The sequence below is a fragment of the Conger conger genome, chromosome 19 (genome assembly GCF_963514075.1).
Source record: "Conger conger chromosome 19, fConCon1.1, whole genome shotgun sequence".
Lineage (NCBI taxonomy): Eukaryota > Metazoa > Chordata > Actinopteri > Anguilliformes > Congridae > Conger > Conger conger.
The window spans coordinates 7,558,808-7,581,307 of NC_083778.1; the positions used below are offsets into that span (position 1 = coordinate 7,558,808).

Consider the following 22,500-nt stretch of genomic DNA (forward strand, 5'->3'; position numbering starts at 1 on the left):
CTTCTTAAACCAGACCAGGCGCAGACACGCCAACGCAGAATATGTCAGTTATTATGTTGTTCAATATTATGTGGCTGAAAGCTAAATTAGTAATACACTACCAATTTTTTTTTTTTTAAATCATACTTATCTGCAACCAGTGAATGAAAAACATGCAGCACTACTAGTTAACCTTTCAAATAAAATCGGTTCATATTTAAACTGTTTGCGGCCTGTGGAATATGGACTATGGCTCGCGCTGAAATCTCTGCTTTAGCAGACGTCACACTATAGAGGAACGTGTATCATCGCGCGTTTTAATCTTTCTGAACGTGTAGACCCGTGAAGTCGTGCCCCTAGAACCCCGGTCCACCATTACCACCCGCCTGAGAATTCAACAGCGCCTTCTAACCGCATTTACACCTAGCCCTGTGTGAGAGTGCGGCCATAGTCCGCGCTTTAAGGTTTTTACACTGCATTTCAAAACAAAAATGTTTTACATTTTCCGTACCACATTTAATGGGAACTGACTGACCACGCCCCCCTTTCGTATGAGACACCATCGGACATGTTCGTCAAAAATATGGTTCTCAAGAGGGCTATAAATTATTACCCTTTAGAACCTGTAGTTGCCCTGAAAATGAATAGAGCTGTGTGTGTGTGTGTGTGTGTGTGTGTGTGTGTGTGTGCTAAAATTTTAAATATATTTTCCACAGCCGGTGGAAAATGATCACTGACGATAAATGACCAATAATCATGTTTTTCAAGCTTATCCAAATTAGATTCGCATTACTATGTGTGTACTGAATCAGCATCGAGGTTCACTTCGTATTGCACAGTTTCCACATCTTCCATCGAATAAATGGGACTCAAATTCAAACCTGTCAATTAAAAAAAACAAAAAAAAAAACTTAATATTCCATCGTGTGAGAATTTTCTAATTTGAAATTTCATTTTCTGTATGACAGGAACTCTGTGTCCTTTAAAAATCCCAAAGAGACCAGTACAAACACAAATGAATATAGATGCTTAATTAACGGAGAACAAAAGCACGAGTTGCTAAACAGAAAACCCCGACAGGAGACGCTGAGAGAAAACCGGCTGTGTTTGTCTTTACCTGGTTTCACCCCATTCAACCGACATGGCGCGCGGTCCAAGTATGATTTAATAAAAACCATTTAGCTCTAACGGTCTGGCACGCAGGCAGAGTGTGGTTACAGTCGTCTCACACTCGTCCAGGCACACGGCTGAAGTTCGTCCCACTGAGTCTCATTCCTCGCTTATGTATTTTTCCCCTTAATATACAGCAAGATCCCGCAGTAAATACACCGTTTCACCATGGACCGCATCTACCGCTGCGAGCATGAATTGCTTGTTGTCGCGTCGCATCGCCGGGGGTCCGTGGAGTAAATACCTTAACAATAGGAGAAACCTGTCATCTCACAGCGATGGCACAGAGAAACGGTGTGTATGTGTGTGTGTGCGTGCGTTAGTGCGTGCGTGCGTGCGTGCGTGTGTGTGTGTCCAGGAACGCGCTCGCTCGCGCTCTCGAGTTGCTCTATCTCGCTGTAATAACTGGCTGACCTTTTCTTTCGGCGTGCTATGTCTCACCGGTGAGGCATCGGGGCTTGTAGATAATAAAGCGAGGGTTCACTGTTCAACATCTCTCACTCGCCGACGGGCACGTTGTTCTGAGCCCCTCAGAATACCACGCGACAGCCGGGCGGCGGATGGAAAGGCGAACACCTGTAGCGCGGTTGCACAACAACCTGCTAGCGGATCCATGCGGACCTCATTATTTCTAAGTTAAAGATCTCACAGATCCGTCTGGGCAATGCCTGTTTTATGAACTTTCGCTCCGAGGGATATAGTTGGGAAGCTGCACTCCGGTGCCTGTTTTTTTTAAGTGAGTCCTTTGCGTAACTTGGCTGAGAAGGTGAGTAAACTGGATTCTGCACTTTTTATCGTGTGAGGATACGGGGTTATGTTTGCTATTGTCTGTAGAACCGCGTAAAACACAGATGATATTGGAAAATAACACCTCCATTGGACACTTGGTTCTTGTTAATTTAGCCGTCTTTGTTTGTGCACCGCCAGTTGGTAGGCAATGTTTCGTGAGGAAATTAAATTGTGGATGCACACATTTTGGCATCGTCTATTGTGGAGAGTTGAACATACTGTTTTGAAATGCATACTCGTACTGTCCTTCAGATTGATTGATCAACGTTACTTCGCGCAATCATCTACCTGCGCTGTAACAGGATAAACAATGTGTCGGTAGGTAATCATTCAGCGGAGTGTCCGGAATTTCAGAAGCACTTTAAGAACGCCATTTAATTTGAATGACTGATGGTCGGTAAATTAGTAGGATACAACCCCTATTCCCGTCGGACAGTTCAAGTTTTCTTAAAAGTAGTAGGTATTTCACACGGAACACGAAAAACGCAATAACAAACGCACAGTAATTGCATAATAATGACAATAACAATAGTGATAATAACAACAGCGATCGCAATAATGACTATAATAAGACAGAAAATGCAACGGTATCTGTCTAAACTCTAAAACCTTTCAAACAAAAAAAAACCCTTGATAATTGCATTGCGATTTACATACCTTAACTGTGGCGGTCACGTAGATTAACGCCGGGCGTGATCGTGTCGTTATTACGAAAATGCATTTATTTGATAAATGTTTGAATTCGAATACGATGCGTGGGTGATTGGAATATTAGTCGATATAAAGCTTTGTGTGTTTGTTTTAAAAAAAATTTTTTTATCGAAAGCATTACACTAAGCGCAGCAAAGGCGCCTGGAACATGCGCTCGGATGGGGGTATTGGGGGATTATGAGATTACGGGTGTGTGAGAGGGCTACCATGTGCCTTTGTCAACCGCTGTCATTCGCACACCGCCGTTCGCCAGGAACTGGCAGCAGGTCCGTCGTCCTATTTTCCCAGCGCCGTTGTGACAAACGCGGTTTACGTGTGGCGCCGGGCGATAGCGAGCTCATTTTTTCGCCCGTCTCGCCTCTCCGTTCCGGCGATTCGTGTGTTCGTTCCCCCCTTTTTTTCCATCACGCATTTTGCGCCGAGGTTGGATTGTTACTTGGAACAATAGCGAGTCACCCTCGTGCATACAGCTGCTCACTTGACCCGGAGAAGCGGGGATATCGCGTCTGGTTGCTGTAGTTGCATGGTGTTTCGGGGTGCGGAAGAGAATCAACAAATGCAGAAAAGGGAGAAAAGTTTCGGTAAGATGCATTATGTGGCCTTTCCGTGTGTTCCTTTTCCATTTCCCCGTTCATCTTTTTCAGTTTACTTCGCTCGGTGATACGTGTAATTTCGCGCTGTGGTACGTGTTTACAGCACATTCATTTGCCCCACATACGCGGTGTAATTATAGCCATTTGAGATATACGATGGGAAATAATGTCTTCCGTTTATGTCAAATACTAGATTTTTAGATTTTTGTGGCGGTTTGTCTCCTGCTTTCAACCCCTATAGGCTGTGCTAGTTATTGTTGCGGGTTAAATGGGTAGACGAAACATATTCCCACTGAAGCGAGATAAAGAGAATATTTGCACCAAAGACTGAGCACATTAACTCGAAAAGTGATTTTCCCCGTGTTCACCAAGCTGAATCGAAAACTGGCTTCGCGATCGCAAATCTCTTATTGGCCTTTGCCAAGCAGTAGCACTTTGCTACCATGGCAACTGTAATTAAACTGATAAGAGTGGGAAAATGTCAGCATCTCCGTGTCCTGCAGCTGAGACGGAGAAGAGGGAATCAAATTGGCTCTCTGGCTCCGTGTGGCGTGTTCTCGTCACTTGGTCGTGTATTGATTCCCCACTGCTTCAGAAGAGAGAGAGTAGGCTATCATTTGTCTGATTTGGGACGCGATCTGTATAAGTTGCAGGAGAGAGGGGCGCTGGGAAATAACCTAAAGAGTTTATACCGAAGCTGCGGGATGCTGCGGAAAAAAAAGGGACAGAAGCAAGCCTTTCCCGGCCTAGTCCGGCGTTATTTCTGAGAGGAATGGGAGGAAAAGGCTCTTCGATTTTAACTCCCTATCAATAATTACCATTCGACGTAATTTTCCCCGCAGCAGGTCTTAAAAACTCAGAAGTAGGTCGCGTAATATTTGCGCAAGACGATCTACTGGCTGAAAGACTGGACGGATAAACATGTACGCAGATGTTAACCGCATAGTTTGGGATTCAAACCTCGCCGTGTACCGAGGAGAGTTGACACTCTTTCGTTTGTTAATGAGTTGCGGTTACTTTGTTGTGTTAACCAGGCGAGCAGAGATGGTGCGGATGAGTGCCACATAACAAGGCTTCACAATGGACGCAATCAACCGTGTGCGCCTTTTACAATCCGATCCAGCCAATTAGAAGCTCACCAGCTTAAATGAAATGAAATAAACGGGGGGCTGGCTCATTACTGCATACACAACGACCCTTAAACCTTTTTGATGTGCGCCCTGGTTCTCCCTTTAAAAACAAAACAAAAAAAACTGTTGGATGACGCAAGGGTTCCTTAAAAACTCCAGAAAACAAAACGTTTTTGTTTCAACGAATTCATGGAACGAGTATCAAAATGTTTTGTAAGAGCAATGAGTCAGACATTTCTGAGGTCAATGTCTTTGGCTATTACGTAAAAAAAGCATAATTAACGTCACGCGCTGTTGGCATGCCACAAGTAGTTGTATTTTTATTTGTATTATTTGGTTTCTGGCTGTTGAAACGGTTTGACGCATTTCAGCCGAATATTGTCATTCTTTTCTCTTCCAGTAATGAAGCGGCTTTTGTGTTTGTTAAAACGGCTCTATCTGGACCCAAGCTCCGTCCAACGCTTTACTTACGCTCACTAAACACGGGCATTTCTGGATAATTGCGTTTAGTGTTTCTGCACCCTCCATACACAAAATTATTTAGATAAAAAACGTATCAATTAAAATATTTACATATACAAAGAACGGATACATATCCGTACAATCTTTGTAATATAATTAAGCTTACACTTAAGTCCAAGTTTCTGGCCTGTGGCAACAGTTCCTGCCATGCACCAGTTTATTGCGTTCACACCCATCACTCATATGAGCGCTGTTCAGTACCTACTCTGTGATCAGTGAGACCATTCCAAAAAACAAAAAAGTACAGCGCATTAATCCATCAATGCCTCAACAAGGACAACGCCAAGGTATGAACAGATACTTCAAAACAACATTTTATCATCCTGTCCTTACGATTTCTGTTAATCTATCGAGCATGTACTGATGGCAGAGAAATGAACGACTCAGCTGGGTCTGTATGCTAAAGTGCCTTTCGCCGCTGTGTAGTTCAGGAGCCTCTCCTTGTGAGTGTATGTGAAAACAGCTTTGACACACATGCAGCTATGCAGCCATGTTATGAACAGAATTCATATTTCTATGCTTTTTTAAATTTTAAGTAAAATGGGCACGTGGATTTATTTGAAACGTTATCCGCAGGATTTAAAACAAGCAAAAATATATACACTCTCGCCCGGAAAGAGGGAGTAAAAATGTAAAGGCCTGGTATTTTCTTGCACGCGTTTTTTGTGTTTGCAGTGACGCCAATGATAAAATATCCGTTTCAACGTTTGAGGAAATTTATATATTTTTGTCATCAGTCAAATATAATTTCAGAATGGGTGTTTTTGTTTGGGCTTGTGGCCTCTATGCGACGACAGCCAGCAGATAGTCTATCAATTAAGTCTATCAGTTAAAATTGCGTGTGAATTTTAACTTTAATAAAACAATACTTTTATAACCGCTCGACGCCTGTGTTAAACAAGCTGGACCTATCGGTATACACGCATCGGCTCTTAAAAACACTGGGTCCAGGTAGCATTTCGCACACACGGCTCTGTGTTAATATTAGTTTAGCGCATTGTGTGTGGGAACGTCCGACACACACGGCTCTGTGTTAACATTAGCTTACAGCGTGATGCACGGGCATGTCTCGCACAGTGGTCCTGTGGTCAAAGTAGTTCTGAGTGAATCTGTGGCCCTGTGCACCACTCGGATTTACAAACGTGAAGTCTAACGTTAAACCCCTCTCCTTTTTAAAGCCTTTTCCCCAACCAAATGAAAACAATCTCACATCTCGACACGTGTTACTGTAGTTTTCATACCCAAGGGATAAAGAACAGTGTTTAGAAGCTGTTTTCATTTGTTCATACCTTTCACGTGACAGAATGAACTATTTAGGCCTAACTGCACACAGACTTTTAAATCATTAGTTTGGATAGGTGCTCTCTCTCTCAAGCAGGTCTTACGGTCTGGGCGTGCAGAAAATAAGCTGACGGGTTATTCGTTGACGTTACAATGTACGGTATTGAACATTTCCCCCTGTATTTAGCATTGTTTTCTCTTCCTTCTCAAGCTGCGAGCATAAGCAGGGATAAGCAGTCCTCCGTCGGTCTGTCTGAACCGCACACGTCACAGAAAAGGCTATGGTCGGAGCCGGGCCCTTGTCTTTACGCACTGAAAGTGGCGTGCGTGTTTTGAGCAGACGTAACATCCGTTTCCCAGCGTTCCCTCGGTGGCGTGCTGGTGCACTGTGGGAAAACGACGTGTCGCTTAGGAGGGGAAGTTTCTCCGAGCGGCCGGGACACAAAGCCAGGGCCTTGGGCCCCTCCGTGCGGAGGGGGAATATTAATCAGCTGAGCGCCGGCTTATTGTTCGGCCCTCACGCGCTGGAGGGGCCACAAAGGGCCGGCCCGCGGTTGGAAGGCCGCGCCCAGAGCAGGGTAGGGTTCGGGAGCGAGGTGTCGAGTGTACATCACTCGCTGAACCACTCACTCACTCACTCACTCACTCACTCACTCACTCACTCACTCACTCACTCACTCACTCACTCACTCACTCACTCACTCACTCACTCACTCACTCACTCACTCACTCTCACTCACTCACTCACTGACACACACACACACACTCACACTCACACTCACACTCACTCTCACTCTCACTCACTCTCACTCTCACTCACTCACTCACTCACTCACTCACTCACTCACTCACTCACTCACTCACTCACTCACTCACTCACTCACTCACTCGGCATCAGTTGATGATGCTATTTTAAATAGACAACCGTAACCGAAAATTTCAGGCCATAAATACACACGACACCACTCCTTTCAGTCTGCACCGGAGTTGTGTCGTATCAGTGCTTAGAAATGCTTCGATCAAGTGCACACCGAAAGACTTACGAGGTTACGAAATCCTTGTGAAGTTTGGTTTCCCACAGTCTGGTTAATTTAGGCCTCTCCCCCGCACTATAAGTATGTCCTGCTGGGAGTCATTTTTTAACAGCGATTTCCCGTGGGCTTTCGCTCAGCTCACCTGTACGCCCTGTTTGGATTTTCCAGCTTTGGAAATGTCTTCTCTTATGTGCTAATGAATCAGATCAAATCAAACAGCGAACTGTCACTGTGCTCTCTCTGAGGTAGTCACACTGAGACACTTCAGCATCAAACTGCTGCCTGACCCAGAGCATACAGAGTATACATATACATATATATATATATATATATATATATATATATATATATATATATAAAAGGGTTTACGCAGTCACAGGGCTCTCAATGAAGTGGCCGCTCGGTTTCCAGTGTTTTTCGTGAATTTCGATTTTTCTATTTCTCCCGAAAAAATAAAATGACGCACGACCACAAAAATCGCCGCATAATATTGCAGCTCTGCTTGCCATTTTCCCAGTTTGCTAACTGTGTGTACTCGTGTGTGTGTGTGTGTGTGTGCGGAAACTTATGAAATCCCAAAAAAAGAAAAAGAAAAAAGAAACTTATCCTAAATGTCTTATTTTCATTTTCGAGACGATGAAAACGAGGAACAAAGTGCATTTGACGAGTGGATGTAATCTCGTGAAATGACAATGTAAAATCGACTGTGTGTGATTTGAGTTTATTATTATTTTTTTTACAGGAAGCGTCTCTGTGCTTATTTTTAGAAGCCTGTATTTTCTCTGTGTACATGTAGCTTAGCAGTGCCAGACAGGCCTCCTCTGCACTGTGCGTTGTTATAGTTACTGACATTTGTGTTTCGAAATAACGGACACATTTGTGCTGTTATATTCGTGCTCGTAGCGACATAATGGAAATTACAGATTACGGTTATAGAGTTCACAAAAATGACAATATCTCTGATATAACTGCTGTACAGTAATAATGAGAGAAGACCATGAGAAGCAATACTTGTCGGTTTAGCGTTTTTTCTTACACAATAAGATCAAGATCCATTTGATACACGACAAAACATTTTGCGTAAGATTTGCTCTGACAGTGTACATTTTCCTGTGACTCAGTACTATTTAATTGCGTAAAAACTGCACACTGAATCATCACTTAAATATTTACTGTACTTATTTTTTGTAGAGTAGCGAAAAAGCTCTGTATGTGGCTAATGTGCTGCAGCTAATGCAGGCGTTTCTCCTGCTCCATTACATATGTGGCTAACAGAATTCTGCCCTCCTGTACTGTCGCGGCCTGTAGCCTAGTGGTTAAGGTAAAGGACTGGGACACGCAAGGTTGATGGTTCTAATCCCGGTGTAGCCACAATAAGATCTGTACAGCTGTTGGGCCCTCGAGCAAGGCCCTTAACCCTGCATTGCTCCAGGGGAGGATTGCCTCCTGCTTAGTCAAATCAACTGTACGTGCCAATAATGTAATGTAATGTAATGTACTGTATGTGGCTAAGCTAATGCAGCTAATGCTAAAGTTTCTGTGCTCCTGGCTAAGGTCCTGTGGCTAATGCTGCTGTACTGTATGTGGCTGTACGTGGCTGAAATCCAATGGCTAACCCTGAATTTCCTGCTGTCCTGCTCCGTACTGTATGTGGCTAACGTCCTGCGGCTAACATTGGCCTTTCTGCTGCCCTGCTCCGTAATGTATGAGTCTAACATCCAGCGGCTAATGCTAATGTTTCTGTGCTTCTGCTCAATATGTGGCTAACGTCCTGTGGCTAATGCTGGCGTTTCTGCGCTCCTGCTCGATATGAGGCAAACGTCCTGTGGCTAACGCCAACGTTTCTGCCCTTGTGCACTGTACTGTATGAAGCTAACATCCTTTGGCTAACACTGGCCTTTCTGCGCTTCTGCTCAGTATGGGGCTAACGTCCTGTGGCTAACGCTAACGTTTCTGCGCTCCTGCTCGATACGAGGCTGAAGTCCTGTGGCTAACGCTAACGTTCCTGCGCTCCTGCTCGATACGAGGCTAACGTCCTGTGGCTAACGCTAACGTGTCCCCCCCCCCCTCCCCCCCTCCCCCCCTCCCGCAGGTATACAAATGCTCTCCGTCCAGCCAGACACCAAGCCGAAGGGCTGTGCTGGCTGCAGCCGGAAGATAAAGGACCGCTACCTGCTGAAGGCGCTGGACAAGTACTGGCACGAGGACTGCCTGAAGTGTGCCTGCTGCGACTGCCGCCTGGGAGAGGTGGGCTCCACCCTCTACACCAAAGCCAACCTCATCCTGTGCCGGAGAGACTACCTACGGTGAGCCTGAACCCGCTTCAGCCTTAACCCCGCCCCGCCCCGCACCCCTGTGTGTGTGTGTCTCAGTGTGTCTGCTCCTGTAGCGCTGTGTGTGTGTGTGTGTGTGTGTGTGCGCGTGGCTCAGTCTGTCTGCTCCTGTAGAGCTGTGTGTGTGTGTGTGTGTGTGTGTGTGTGTCTCAGTCTGTCTGCTCCTGTAGAGCTGTGTGTGTGTGTGGCTCAGTCTGTCTGCTCCCGTAGCGCTGTGTGTGTGTGTGTGTGTGTGTGTGTGTGTGTGTCTCAGTCTGTCTGCTCCTGTAGAGCTGTGTGTGTGTGTGGCTCAGTCTGTCTGCTCCTGTAGAGCTGTGTGTGTGTGTGTGTGTGTGTCTCAGTCTGTCTGCTCCTGTAGCGTGTGTGTGTGTGTGTGTGGCTCAGTCTGTCTGCTCCTGTAGCGCTGTGTGTGTGTGTGTGTGTGTGTGTGTGTGTCTCAGTCTGTGCTCCTGTAGAGCTGTGTGTGTGTGTGTGTGTGTGTGTGTCTCAGTCTGTGCTCCTGTAGAGCTGTTAGAGACAGATCAGGGGATGCTCCACAGCCGCCTGGACTCAGGGCGTCACAGAGCTCAGCCTACAGGTCCTTCACCACCGCCTCCGCTTGTTACCGTTGTTCAGTGGGGTCTCCGTTCATGAAGCAGGGTGTGCTGAAGGACTATGAGCACCTAGCAAACACACACACACACACACACACACACACACACACACTCACACACACACACACACTCACACACTCACTCACTCACTCACTCACTCACTCACTCACTCACACACACACACACATACACACACACACACACACACTCACTCACACACTTATTACATTACATTACATTTGGAAAACGCTCTTATCCAGAGCGACGTACAGTTCATTAGACTAAGCAGGAGACAATCCTCCCCTGGAGCAATGCAGGGTTAAGGGCCTTGCTCAAGGGCCCGACGGCTGTGCGGATCTTATTGTGGCTACACCGGGATTAGAACCACCGACCTTGCGGGTCCCAGTCACGTACCTTAACCACTAACCACAGTGCTAGCCACCGTGCCGCCAGAAACATCGTATGATTGGTTCAAGTCCACAGAAGGGAATGAAACAATGTAACTGTGTGTAGTACAGGACTAGAGAAACACTCTTCCCAAGGCAGACATTAAGATACTGCAGGCAGAAAAGAGCCAGACGCAGATCAATTCTGCGTTGAAGGACGGTCAACTATTGTAATTCAGTATGTTGGAACATAACTCACATGATGAGTTCCGAGCACGGTATTTTTCTGCTTTTTCAAAGATGAAAACAAATTTTTTCGACGCAACTGATACTTAATTTAGACACACACGACAAAAAACAAGCACAGAGCAAAAGCTGACTCGAGAGATTTTTATCTTTCGAAAATGGTAAAAAGATGTTCCCGGGTGACTTTCAATAGTGACAATACCCTGATCATGTTTTTTTCCTTTTCCTAAGTTAAAGACAAAATTTTAGAAATTTCAGGATTGGATTCGGCTGATGTTGCATGTGGGAGGCCTCAACACCAACTGAACTTTTATCACCATCTCCAGTAAAACCTAAATAACTTTAGCGAAAGCTGAATTTAATCTACTCAATTCACGTCTGCCACTTAACAAGGTTCGCTTATTTGATTGCCAAGAACTACACTATAAGCCTCCATAAGCCTCCATAAGCTTATGTTACGTTCATCTCTCTAATGTTAACGTAACCAGACTAACATTAAGCTTCCGGCTTGCTTTAGCTTTTTACTTTAACAAGCTACTGCCATATTTTTATTTATTTATGTGGGTAGCAGTAGGTAGCACTGCCGCCTCACAGCAAGGAGGACCTGGGTTCGAATCCCCGTCGGCCGGGGCCTCTCTGTGCGGAGTTTGCATGTTCTCCCCGTGTCTGCGTGGGTTTCCTCCGGGTACTCCGGTTTCTCCCACAGTCCAAAGACATGCAGGTTAGGCTGATTGGAGAGTCTAAATTTCCCGTGGGTATGAATGTGTGAGTGAATGTGATGGACTGGCGACCTGTCCAGGGCGTATTCCTGCCTTTCGCCCAATGTATGCTGGGATAGGCTCCAGCCCCCCTGCGACCCTGTTCAGGATAAGCGGGTTAAGATGATGGATGGATGGATGGATGGATGGGTCTCGACAGTGGGCGTGGCTTAGGAACCTGTCAGCTGTGACAGACGGCATCAGAAGTCGCCTACTCGACGTTAAACGCCGCTTCGTTTCATCGTGCTTGCTGAAGGGACACGCGCGTTCTCCTTATTTCACACCTGTGCGTTCACCTTTACTGTCCTAATCTGCTCAGAATGCTTGTCCCTCAGTGAGTGTGCAGTAGCAGTAATAACATGACATTTACATTACATTACATTACATTAATGGCATTCAGCAGACGCTCTTATCCAGAGCGACGTACAGTTGATTAGACTAAGCATGAGACAGTCCTCCCCTGGAGCAATGCAGGGTTAAGGGCCTCGCTCAAGGGCCCAACGGCTGTGCGGATCTTATCGTGGCTACATCGGGGATCGAACCGCCGACCTCGCGGGTCCCAGTCCTTTACCTTAACCGCTACGCTACAGGCCGCCCTAGAACAGCGACGGCCCCGTTTTTAAAAACCAGCGAGTGTGGCTCGCCCCCCCCCCCGCTTCGCCTGAGCCCCCGAGCCGCGGAATAAGACAATGAGCCCTTATTGGGAGAGTAAATAATTCAAGGCGTCGTGTTTTTTTTACTCCCGGAAACCCCCAGCGGGATGGAGGCGTGCCCGGTGTGTTATTAGGGTTAATGGAATCCCAGAGGGGTCTACGACCGAGAGCGACGGCGGCCCGAAAAATAATAACCCCCCTCCCCCCTCCCCCCGTGCACACCGTAAACAAATGACACGAGGAGGAGGAGGAGGAGGAGGAGGAGGAGGAGGATTTATGCGCTTCGGGTCCGGCTCTCCGTCGTGGCGGAAGTGCGGGTGTAATCACGTCTGGCTCGCGCTGCCAGAACGTCGTCTCGGACGCTGCGCCTCTCTAACGAAGCGTTTCTGCCCCCTCCCCCCGATGTTATTGACGTCTGTGAGTCTGCTGCATCCCGGAAACACATACCAGCGCCGCGTTTCTCATTTCGCAACAAAGGTTTAAGACGCGATTGTCTTTAGGCCTGGTGTTTGTGCAGCAGTGGCAGCTGTTGTGCCGTGCTAAGTTGAGCTGTGCCGTGCTAAGTTGAGCTGTGCAGTGCTAAGTTGAGCTGTGCCGTGCTAAGTTGAGCAGTGCCATGCTAAGTTAAGTGGTGCCGTGCTAAGTTGTGCCATGCTAGGTTGAACTGTGCTAAGTTGAGCTGTGCAGTGCTAAGTTGAGCTGTGCCATGCTAAGTTGAGCTGTGCCATGCTAAGTTGAGCTGTGCCATGCTAAGTTGAGCTGTGCCATGCTAAGTTGAGCTGTGCAGTGCTAAGTTGAGCTGTGCCATGCTAAGTTGTGCCATGCTAGGTTGAACTGTGCTAAGTTGAGCTGTGCAGTGCTAAGTTGAGCAGTGCCATGCTAAGTTGAGCTGTGCCGTGCTAAGTTGAGCTGTGCCGTGCTAAGTGGTGATCGGTGTTATTTCCACGCCGCTGTTGGGCACCCGATGCAGAAGGCGCTCAGTATTCCTCCCTACCTCACAGGCACAGGGAGGCTCGGCTGTGCGACCGGAGAGCCGTGTTGTGAATTTATCAGCCATTCTCTCCCCTCAAACAAAATAAGCATATTACTCCCATCCAGGTCGGGTGCAGTTAATTCTATTATGTGCATCATTTATGCAAATGGGAAACAGCGCAGTCTATCTGAGGGTTGCAGTGCTCCCAGTCTGTCACTCACGACACGAGGCCCCCCTTTTCCACAATGTAGGGGATTAGTTTAGCCCTAAAAATGTTAATACCTCGAGCGACGCTAAAATAAGAAACTAGCGCCTTCTGCTTACGGAGTTATTTATTTTGCACAAAACACCGGATAGGTTCAGAAACCCCCTAGAACAGGATGGAGGCCCGGCTGCAAACAGGGGGGAATTATTGGACATCAGTAATTCCAGGCGTCTATTTAAAAAAGAAAACTGCACAGGGAGATGGTTTATTTATCTATTCATTCATTCTTTTTTTTCCCCACCGCAACTTCAATTTTCCTCAAGAGTGGTTTTTACTAAGATTGTAAATGCAAGCAAAACCACAGACCCGTCAAAATGTGCAGATTTATCAGTACGGTGGCAAGCTGGCTAGCAGGGAAAGATAACCAAATTGTAAAGCATGGTTTGGCATAAGTGAGCACTGATGCCTTCTCACAAAGAAAAGGCTTACTTTAAAAAAAAATTGTAAATCATTACTGCGATCCCCCGTGGCATCTGTTATAAACTTAGGTAGGAATGAAGCGAATGATGCATCTTTCACTCATATTGGCCGTGTTCACACTGCTGGTGTGTTTGTGCTGAATGTGACTATGGGGGTGTGTGTGAGTGTGTATATGTGTGAGTGTGTGTGTGTGTGTGTGTGTGTGAGTGTGAGTGTGTGTATGTATGTATGCATGTATGTGTGAGTATGTGTGTGTGTGTGAGTGTGTGCGTGTGTGTGTGAGTATGTGTGTGTGAGTGTGTGTGTGTGTATGTATGTATGCGAGTGTGTGTGTGTATGCGTGTGTGTGTGAGTGTGTATGTGAGTGTGAGTGTGTGTGTGTATGTGTGTGTGTGTGGGTGTGTGAGTGTGTGTGTGTATGCGTGTGTGTGTATGCGTGTGTATATGTGTGAGTGTGTGTGAGGGCTGCCACACCGCTGACGGGCTGGGGGACGGGGGAACAGGGGGCCGATGGGAAGGGGTTTGGGCTCTGAGCGATACCAACAGCCCATAATCGCCATTCATGAATACGTTTGCGGGAGCCGGGGGAAAGCGGCGGGTTTTTATAGATGTCAGAGTTCAGAGTTATCGGGCTGGCGCGTGGCAGGCCAGCGGGGTGTGGGAGCAGGAAGCGGGCGCGGTAATTCGACGAGAGGACGGCGGGCGGCCCGGGCGAGGAGGAACCGGGAGCGGCGGCCACGGACGGGGAACTCAAATTAAAAGTTAAAGATTTCATGCATTTCCAATAAAAGCAGATTAAATTAAAGCGTGACCGGGCTGACGTTCTGTCAGTGATCCTCGCCGTAATATGATTGGATATTCCAGGTCATTGTCCTTGAAGGGCACTGGGGAGGGGGGGTGGGGGGGGGGAAGGCTGGGTGCTGTGCCAGGAAGTGCACCGAGAGAATCGCACACAATTATATTTTAGTGCGAAACAAAAAAAAATTGGCGGATAAAACCAATGTGTCAAAATGAGACAGGACCTGGCACACCTTCAGAAGGCCTCTCCGTGACCCCCGCTCGTCTGCTTAAGTGAGATTGAAATGTGTTCGGATGTGGGGCGGGGCAGGGTAGGGGGGGTTCTGCCCCTCACCTGTCCCTCATAGGGTCTGAGGTCACTCCCAAACCTAAATATGATCAGAGCATGTTCACTAGAGCGACCCCTACCCTCACCCCCAAACCTAAATATGATCAGAGCATGTTCACTACAGTGACCCCTACCCTCACTCCCAAAACCTAAATATGATCAGAACGTGTTCACATGTAACCCTCACTCTCGTGCAGTTAGACTGCGGGCAGCACAGACACAAAAATAACCGGCGGAAAACTACAGCGCAGGACACGACTGAGGATGCATCAGGTCAGGCCTGTGCGACGCCCTCTGAATGCGTTGAGATCCGATCCCGGCTCTTAACGCCTCCCGACGTGCCGTGAGCCCTGCTGGGCTTTTAGCCCTTTATTTCCTCTGTCTCTGGTCCCTTTGTGACGGCGGCTCCCGTGTCCAAAAACAGAGTAAATAAAGAGGCCCGTCCCGCCGGCGTGAGCGCTGCCGTTTGTCACCTGCGCTCGTCCGCTCCCTCTGCTCCTCCCGCTGATGGAATTAGGACAGCCCCCCGTACTAATGACCAGTACACACCTCCGTAAGCAAGGCCACGCTGTCCCAAACCAGGCAAGGGCACACTGTCCCAAACCAGGCAAGGGCACTCTCTGTCCTAAACCAGGCAAGGCCACTCTGTCCTAAACCAGGCAAGGCCACTCTGTCCTAAACCAGGCAAGGCCACTCTGTCCTAAACCAGGCAAGGCCACTCTGTCCCAAACCAGGTAAGGCCACTCTGTCCCAAACCAGGCAAGGGCACACTGTCCCAAACCAGGCAAGGGCACACTCTGTCCCAAACCAGGCAAGACCACACTCTATCCCAAACCAGGCAAGACCATACTCTATCCCAAACCAGGCAAGACCACACTCTATCCCAAACCAGGCAAGGCCACGCTGTCCCAAACCAGGCAAGGCCACTCTGTCCCAAACCAGGCAAGACTACACTCTATCCCAAACCAGGCAAGACCACACTCTATCCCAAACCAGGCAAGACTACACTCTATCCCAAACCAGGCAAGGCCACGCTGTCCCAAACCAGGCAAGACCACTCTGTGCCAAACCAGGCAAGACCACACTCTATCCCAAACCAGGCAAGGCCACTCTGTCCCAAACCAGGCAAGACCACACTCTATCCCAAACCAGGCAAGACCACACTCTATCCCAAACCAGGCAAGACCACACTCTATCCCAAACCAGGCAAGACCACACTCTATCCCAAACCAGGCAAGACTACACTCTATCCCAAACCAGGCAAGACTACACTCTATCCCAAACCAGGCAAGACTACACTCTATCCCAAACCAGGCAAGACTACACTCTATCCCAAACCAGGCAAGACTACACTCTATCCCAAACCAGGCAAGACTACACTCTATCCCAAACCAGGCAAGGGCACACTCTGTCCCAAACCAGACAAGGCCACACTGTCCCAAACCAGGCAATCCATAGAATCGTTAAAAAAGATAGCTACTCTTAGCAACACCAGAATGAAACCTCAGAAAGCACTGATGCTCTTCTCGACATAGGGTCCGATTTATGAAGACCTTTAGCATACGCTAAACCTCGAAGCACACGCAAAAGCAATAACACGACCAACGACTGGCGCAAAACAAACACCGCGGCCGATGTTACCGCTCGTAGCATGCGCTGAAAGGCCTTGGTGAACCCGGCCCGTCGCGTAGAGCAGGCTCACTGCTCCAGAGCAGTGAACGGCAGATACACACACGCGAGCGCACAGCCCGTAAAACAGTAAAAAAAAAAAGCAAAACAGCCGAAAGCCATATCTGTGCTCACTAAACCTGTGGAACAAACATTTTATTCCGAGTTGTCAGCTGTAAATATTGGATCAAACCCACGTCGACGGCGCTGACAAGTTCTACCCTCTGGCCTTATTTAAGATTTTAACACCCGATCTTTCCGCGGCGGCACCGAAAACGCTGCGGCAAAACGGCTGACGCTCGCTCGCAAAAATATAAATAAATCACCGCAAACTCAGAGCCCCCGGAGTCAGACATCAAATGCATTTGAGAGATGGAACAAGAATGGATCAAATAAAGTACGTCGGGGAGGGGGACGGGGGGGACGGGATCAATGCTCGAGATTAGAGCAACAACATGCAACATGATTTCCGGATTCATTTTTTTTTATTTATTTTTTTTACTGGCGAGGAAATATTGACGGATACCCGGTCTTAATCTATAAAGGAGATCTGGGCAGTTTTTTTTCCGGGCGCCGTTTCCTCCGGGCCTGCGCTGCATTGGTAAACGGGCGCCCGGGCTGATAAATCTGTGGGTCCAGAAGGGCGCATCTGCAAGGTCGCCTCTCGAAAACGCTCAGCGGCGAGATAGTGCTGTTTGTGTTTCTTCCTCCCCCCCCCCCCAGGAAGGCGTACCTGTGCCGTAATTGCTCAGGGGGGGGGGGGAGTGAGTAAACGGCGTTCTTTAAAAGGTTACGGAGACGCCGCTGTCATCGGTTACTTTGTCCTTGCGCCGGGGAAAACATTTTTTGTGTCATGTTTCCCCGCTTCGAACGTGGCGGTTTCTTGGCACCGGAGGCCGGGGGCCAAAGTTATGAAAAGCCTCCCGTGACCTTCCGGGTAACGGTAAAGACGAAAGACAAACAAAAAACGCCGGCGCGTCTTGAATAAAAAAGGAAAATATTTCCCCGCATTAGTAGAACCGAAACCTTCGGGCCGATTTCGACGGGATTTCGCCGTAGCCTTGCAGCCGGCGGACACGCCACGCTTTTACGCGCTTCGTGAGGGAGCTACGAGCACGTCTACGTTTACGCTTACGCGCGTACTGTGCGTTCAGGCGTCGGGGGGGCCAGGGCTGAAGGCCGAGTTTGTGGAGAGAGGAAGAGCTCCTGGCCGTGGTGCTCTCGAGGTGCCGAGCTGCAGACGGGATGAAAGGAGCCCCTGCTGTTTCTGCGCTCCAGTCCAGCGGCTGTGTGCTCCTACCGCGCTGTACCTTCAGGCCCACCAGACGTGGGGGGGGGGTGGATGTACTCGCATAAAAAACGGTAAAAAAAAATAATAATAAGAATTATTTTTTTTAAAGGTAACACTTGTACCCAAACCCAGCAATACAGAATTCATTTGTACCTTTTTTTTTTGCTTGTTAGCACCAAAATAGAACATCATTGTACCTTTTGTGGTACGTATTGGTACAGCAATAATGTGCCCGCACAGTCACGTTGTATCTGAGAGTGTGGCTGGTGTGTGTGCGTGTGTGCGTGTGTGTGTGTGTGTGTGTGTACGCCTGTGTGTGTACGACCGTGTGTGTACGCCCGTGTGTACGCTTGACGGTGGTTTCTCCTGCTGAAGCGCTCTATGCCGTATGCTTTTCCGCAGTGTCATTCCAGTCCCTTCACAATAAAAGTTGAGCGGCGGAATATTGATCAGTCTTAATTGCTCTGCAATAAGAGTTTACTGAGACTTAATTCGACGTTTTATAGGCTGCAAACATTGCCTCATTGTAAAAAACAAAAAGCAAAAAAAAGCGAACACATTCTGTTCTTTCAACGTTGCTTTTCAGCTTCTCGTCATATACTACATCCATGTATTAGCACATTATTAGGTATTTATTAGACTTATTTTTTAGATTTATTGGTCTTCTGCTGCTGTAGCCTATCCACTGAGAGGTTTGACTCGTTTTTTGTGTTCAGAGATGCTCTTCTGCATACCACTGTTGTAATGTGTGGTTATTTGCATTACTGTCACCTTCCTGTCAGCTTCGACCAGTCTGGCCCTTCTCCTCTGATGTCTCTCGTTAACAATGCAATTTTGCCCGCAGAGCAACTGATCACTGGAGGTTTTTTGGTTTTCTCTGCAAACTCTAGAGACCGTTGCATGTGAAAGTCCCAAGAGGTCGGCAGTTTCTGAGATACTCAAACCACCCTGTCTGGCAACAACAATCATTCCACTGTCAAAGTCACTTAGATCACATTTCTTCCCCATTCTCTGAACAAAAACTGAACCTCTTGACCATGTCTGCATGCTTTTATACATTTAGTTGCTGCCACATGATTGGTTGATAAAATATTTGCACGAACAAGCTGGTGTACAGCTGTACCTAATAAAGTGCTCGGTGAGTGTACACAGTACGTATAAAATATGCTCCCGGTGCGGGTGCTTTTGAAGGGGAAACGCGGCGCTTTATCACAGCAAGGTGAACTATTCCCCGGAGTGTGTTGTTATTAATAACTGTCAGGCGAGGGGGGTCAGGAGAGACGTCTCTTTAAAAAGAACCTTGGAGACGCATGTAGGCCACGGCCGGACGAGCCGTGAAACAGCAGCATCACCGCTTCCGGGAAACAAACGGGTGGCACACTCCACACTCACACTCCGGCGGTGATCACCGGAGGGGCGCTAACGGCCAGCGCTAAGAGGTTAGCATTAGCGCCGTTGAGAGAGACGCTAGCGCTACGAGGTTAGCGTTAGCGCCGTTGAGAGAGATGCTAACGCTAGCGCTAAGAGGTTAGCGTTAGCGCCTTTCAGAGAGACGCTAACGCGAGCGCTAAGAGGTTAGCGTTAGCGCCGTTCAGAGAGACGCTAACGCGAGCGCTAAGAGGTTAGCGTTTAGCGCCGTTCAGAGAGACGCTAACGCGAGCGCTAAGAGGTTAGCGTTTAGCGCCGTTCATAGAGACGCTAACGCTACCGCTTTTCGGACCTTGAGTGTCACGGGATAAACGTTCCCCCCTCTCCCTCCGGCTCAGTGAGATTCAGCCCCCCTCGCTCCGCCCGGTCTTAAAGAAGTGTCACTTCTGTTTGGTTTAATTTGTCTCGAAGTCACAGACATTTGTCCTGAAACATTCACACAATAAGGTTTGGCGAGTTATTTTGAAGTAATTTATTTCCAAGTCAAAGTTAAACACAAATTATAGTTAATTTAGTTTAAACTAAATTTAATCCAAAAACACACATAGTGCAAGTGAATTTTATTTCTGGATAAATAATAAAAAAATCGGTACTGGAAAAAACAAGTACGTATTGAAAAGAGTAAGACTTAAGACAGTAAGCAAGACACGCACTTAAGGACAAACGCAGATTAAATGCAGACGTGCGACTGTCAGTGAAGCACACACTGTGATTAAACTCTTTTCAGTTTACGCACATTGCAGTTGATATTGGAACAAAAACCACAGAAGAAGCAGTGAAATCTTTTCTTTTCTTTTTTATTCCCAAAAAAATGATCATGGCTTCTGCTACTGTTCTTCGTTTCTGTTTGCCGAGCCGGTTGCCGTGGACAGCGGCGGGAGCTTTGAGACGCGCTGGCGTTCGCCGTGACAGGCCTGCATCCTGCGCGGCTTCTGCTCGCGAGCTAACCGTCATGTCTGCTGTTTATTCCGGGGGGAAGCTAACGGCAGCCGTGCCTGTTCTCCCTGCTTTAGCGCCGCGCTGCTACGCGCTTCTGCAATGACACGGACATGTTTCACACGCTCTGCAGATCAGATCGGCTCTGGGCTGTGTGTGTGTGTGTGTGTGTGTGTGTGTGTGTGTGTGTGTGTGTGTGAGTGAGTGTGTGTGTGTGTGTCTGTGTGTGTGTGTGAGTGTGTGTGTGTATATATCTGTGTGCGTGTGAGTTTGTGTGTGTGTGCGTCTGTGTGTGTGTGTGCGTGTGAGTGTGTGTGTGTATATATCTGTGTGTGTGTGAGTTTGTGTGTGTATATATCTGTGTGTGTGCGTGTGTCTCTGTGTGTGTTGTGACACAAGCAAGTGCAAACCAGGTAACTCAATCCCATGTTAACAAAATCCAATATACCTGCAATACGCTCTAAATATGCAAACGTATAACTTATGTCGACGCAAAATACGATACGCATATTTTCACAGCGATTTAAAAATACTGCAGTACCTGCAAATCGTTTAATATTCTCAAATATATTTCGACGTTTTGCAATATATTTTCTCATGTTGATGTCATGTACGTTAAAGTGGTTCCAGTGGACATTATAGGATGGTATATCGCAGTGTATTGCATGTTCACATTTACGTCTCAGTTTGGAGACGGCCTGTAGCGTAGTGGTTAAGGTAAAAGACTGGGACACGCAAGGTCGGTGGTTCTAATCCCGGTGTAGCCACAATAAGATCAAAAATTTCCCTCGGGATGAATAAAGTATCTATCTATAAGAGCCGCACAGCTGTTGGGCCCTTAACCCTGCATTGCTCCAGGGGAGGATTGTCTCCTGCTTAGTCTAATCAACTGTACGCCGCTCTGGATAAGAGCGTCTGGCAAATGCCATCAATGTAATGTAATGTAATGGTCATTCAGCAGACGCTTTTAATCCGAAGCCACTTACAAGTGCGTATGTTCTCCGACAGTTTAAAGCATCACATCCATAAATAGCCAAACACGCCTTAAGAGCAGTTTGAGCCCAAACTGGGGGGGGGGGGGGTAAGGTACAGTCTTAAAGGTGTTTTCAGTCTGCGTCAAAATATGGGGGACGGATTCTGCTGTTCTGACAGTGGTGAGCGAATCATTTCAGCCGAAACTGCAACTGCAGGTCAGACACAAGTGTATACCACAGTACAGTACAGGAGCTCGCTCGCTCGCTCTCTCTCTCTCTCTCTCGCGTCGGCCGGGACACGCCCATGCCGGAACTCCAGGCCTCCGATTGGTCAGCACAGTCGCTGTAACTCAGCCAGAGACCTCTCTAAGATAGATCCGTGCCATTCTTCCGTGCGGGGCTGATAAATGCGGGCCGAACGGCCGTGGACGAACACAGCGCGTCTTGACGGCAGAAATCTGCTGGATGGAAACCCGACGCAGACGTGGCGCTCTCTCCGGCTGTGAGTGTTTGAGGGCGGGGCTCCGCGGCCGTGCGCTCCCCTCCTGGCCCCGCGTTTCGCACGTCTCCACAGGCTCTTTCATTAAACGTCGCTCTGGGTAAGAGCGTCCGCTAAATGCCTTACATTACATTATTGGCATTTGGCAGACGCTCTTACCCAGAGCGGCGTACAGTTGATTAGACTAAGCAGGAGACAATCCTCCCCTGGAGCAATGCAGGGTTAAGGGCCCGACGGCTGTGCGGATCTTATTGTGGATTAGAACCGCCGACCTTGCGTGTCCCAGTCCTTTACCTTAACCACTACGCTACAGACCGCCCTACAATCATCACATTTATTTTATGAACATACTTTATGAAAATAATTTGATCTGCTACATTACATTACACTACATTACAATGCAATGTAATGTAAGAGGGTCCCAGTCATGTACCTTAACCACTACGCTGCAGGCCGCCCTGTTAACAGGTTTAATGGGTATGGTCGGTGCCGTTTGGTGGATGTTCGTAGTTTTCCTCGGGCACTGCAGACACACGACGGCGCGCGCCGAAGACATTTTTCCCCGGCTGTGAAGTCATCGATTTGCAGGAACGTTAGAAACGGCGTGAGCGGCCAGGCCGCAGATCACACAGGTACGACAGCGCACAGGACCTCATCCACGATATTATCACACGCGATATTATCACACGCGATATTCTCACACGCGATATTATCACACGCGATATTATCACCCCGCGATATT

The 22,500-nt window shown here is 47.8% G+C and overlaps 1 protein-coding gene across 3 annotated transcripts in view; it reads left to right on the forward strand.

Moving 5' to 3' along the window:
• Nucleotides 1-1,321: 1,321 nt before the first annotated feature.
• Nucleotides 1,322-22,500, forward strand: part of lmo3 (LIM domain only 3) — a 45,574-nt gene continuing 24,395 nt past the window's right edge. The window contains exons 1-2 of one of the 3 annotated variants that reach the window (XM_061229568.1): nucleotides 1,322-1,443; nucleotides 9,302-9,515. In XM_061229568.1, the coding sequence (XP_061085552.1) occupies nucleotides 1,428-1,443; nucleotides 9,302-9,515 (230 nt within the window). In that variant the 5' untranslated portion in view covers nucleotides 1,322-1,427. Of the gene's footprint in view, nucleotides 1,444-1,576; nucleotides 1,916-2,702; nucleotides 3,231-9,301; nucleotides 9,516-22,500 lie in introns of those variants that run through there. The other 2 variants (XM_061229569.1, XM_061229567.1) reach the window with 2 other exon arrangements.